At 59.8% G+C, this 2,063-nt stretch overlaps 1 protein-coding gene across 1 annotated transcript in view; it reads left to right on the forward strand.

The window, feature by feature from the left end:
• SIRT6 (sirtuin 6) overlaps positions 1-2,063 on the forward strand; it is a 9,339-nt gene that overhangs the window by 1,221 nt on the left and 6,055 nt on the right. The window contains exons 2-3 of the mRNA XM_017838760.1: positions 1,181-1,308; positions 1,631-2,031. Coding sequence (XP_017694249.1) covers positions 1,181-1,308; positions 1,631-2,031 — 529 coding nt within the window. The remainder of the gene's footprint in view (positions 1-1,180; positions 1,309-1,630; positions 2,032-2,063) is intronic.

The following is a 2,063-nucleotide window of genomic DNA, read 5'->3' on the forward strand; positions in this document are numbered from 1 at the left end:
CTCCCTCCTTATCCCTCCAGCCCCACCCCGTGACCCCCTCCTTGGCCCCCCATATCTCTCCTTGGGCCCCCCTCCGTGGCCCTTTCCATGGCTCCTTGGGCCCCCCTCCGTGGCCCTTTCCATGGCTCCCCCAGCCCCATCCAACTGCTCCCTCCGTATCCCCTCCAGATCCACCCCATGGCTCCCTCCTTGCCCCCCTCTCAGCCCACCCCCTGTCCCCCTCTTTGTACCCCTCCAGGCCCATCACATAATTCCCTCCATGTCCCCCCCATCTCACCCCATGGCTCCTTATCCTCCCAGTGCCACCCCATGACCCCCTCCATGGCCCCATAATCCCCCCCCATGGTTCCCCCCATATCTCCCTTAGGCCCATTCCCTGTCCCCCTCTCTGTCCCACTCAGTCCCACCCCATGACTCCCTCCATGTCCCCTCCATGTATCCCCCAAATCCCTCCACGTCCCCCCCTGAGCCCCAGCAGTACTTGGGACCCTTATAAAGGCTTTGGGGTGAGGAGACAGGGACACACAGGGGCCTGTCCTTGTCCCTGTCCCCAGGAGATGGGGCTGGAGAAGCATCTCAGGAATTCAATCCAGGTGGGCACAGTGCCCCCCCAATCCCATGTCCCACCTCCGTGGCTCCCGCGTCCCTCGCTGTCCCCGGGGCTGGTGGCACTGCTGGTGACAGCTGGTGACACGTGGGGTGGCCCCAGGTCACTCCTGGAGCCCAGCCTGGATCAGCTGCCTGGGAGAGCAACAAACACCCCGGGAGCGCTGGGTGTTCCCGGCCCTGCCCCCTGCTCGGACAGGGGGGTTCCTCTCCTGTTAAATGCTTCTGTTTTTAAGGAATGTGGAATCTTCCATGGATAAGGAAGAGCTGTGGGTTACTGGGAGGTGTGTGGGATCATAGGATCACACACTGGTTTGGGTTGGAAGGGACCTGAAGGATTATCCATTCCCACCCCCTGCCACAGGCAGGGACACCTTCCACTGTCCCAGGTTGCTCCAGCCTCGCCTTGGACACTCCCAGGGATGGGGCAGCCACAGCTTCTCTGGGAAAACCTGTGCCAGGGCCTCCCCACCCTCCCAGGGAAGAATTCCTTCCTAATGTAACCCACAGTCACATGCACCCCATGGAGATCCACCCCCACATCCCTCCATCCCGGGTTTGTCTCCTTTCCCAGATTTTTGACCCTCCGGAGGAGCTGGAGCGGAAGGTCCAGGAGCTGGCGGAGCTGATCCGGAGCTCCTCCAATGTGGTGTTTCACACAGGGGCAGGAATCAGCACGGCCTCGGGGATCCCTGACTTCAGGTAAGGGGATGGCACCTCCTCCAAGTCCATCTTCCAGCTTGGAAAGCTCTTGGAAAGCTCTGGTTTGCCCCAGCCAGACCTACTCCATCCATCCATCCCTCCATCCATCCATCCATCCATCCCATCAGTCCTGGATCCAGCTGTGAACACCTTTTTCACACCTCCCTGATGTTCAGCTCTTCCCACAAAATCCCCCCGTGTGCTCTGCTTGCATCAGCCACCGAAATCCTGGTGGTCCATGACCTCCATTCCGCAGGGCCTGGCTCATCCCACACGGATGGGGCCTGAGCTCTCCCTTCTCCCTCTTCCCCTCTTTCTGCAGGGGCCCCAATGGTGTCTGGACCATGGAAGAGAAAGGGCTCTCCCCAAAATTCGACACCACCTTTGAGAATGCCAGGCCCTCCAAGACTCACATGGCGCTGCTGGGGCTGCAGAGGGTCGGGATCCTGAAATTCCTGGTCAGCCAGAACGTGGATGGCCTGCACGTGCGTTCGGGATTCCCACGGTACTGCCCCCGCCTTTCCCAGCCCCGTGGAAGGGATTTGATTCCCGAGGAATCTGATAGGGGGAGTGAAAGCTGGAAGGGGATGGACCAGCTGGAATTTAGAGGCTGTGGTTCGAATCCAGAGGGTGGTGGAATGGAGTCGTCCTCGGTTGTTGCTCCCTGGAAATGCTTCTTGTGCGCAGGAAAAACAGGTCATGGAATTGTAGAATCCCAAAACGGTTTGGGTTGGAAGGGACCTTAAATCCTATCT

This window comes from Lepidothrix coronata, unplaced genomic scaffold, assembly GCF_001604755.1.
Source record: "Lepidothrix coronata isolate B3197 unplaced genomic scaffold, Lepidothrix_coronata-1.0 Scaffold356, whole genome shotgun sequence".
NCBI lineage: Eukaryota > Metazoa > Chordata > Aves > Passeriformes > Pipridae > Lepidothrix > Lepidothrix coronata.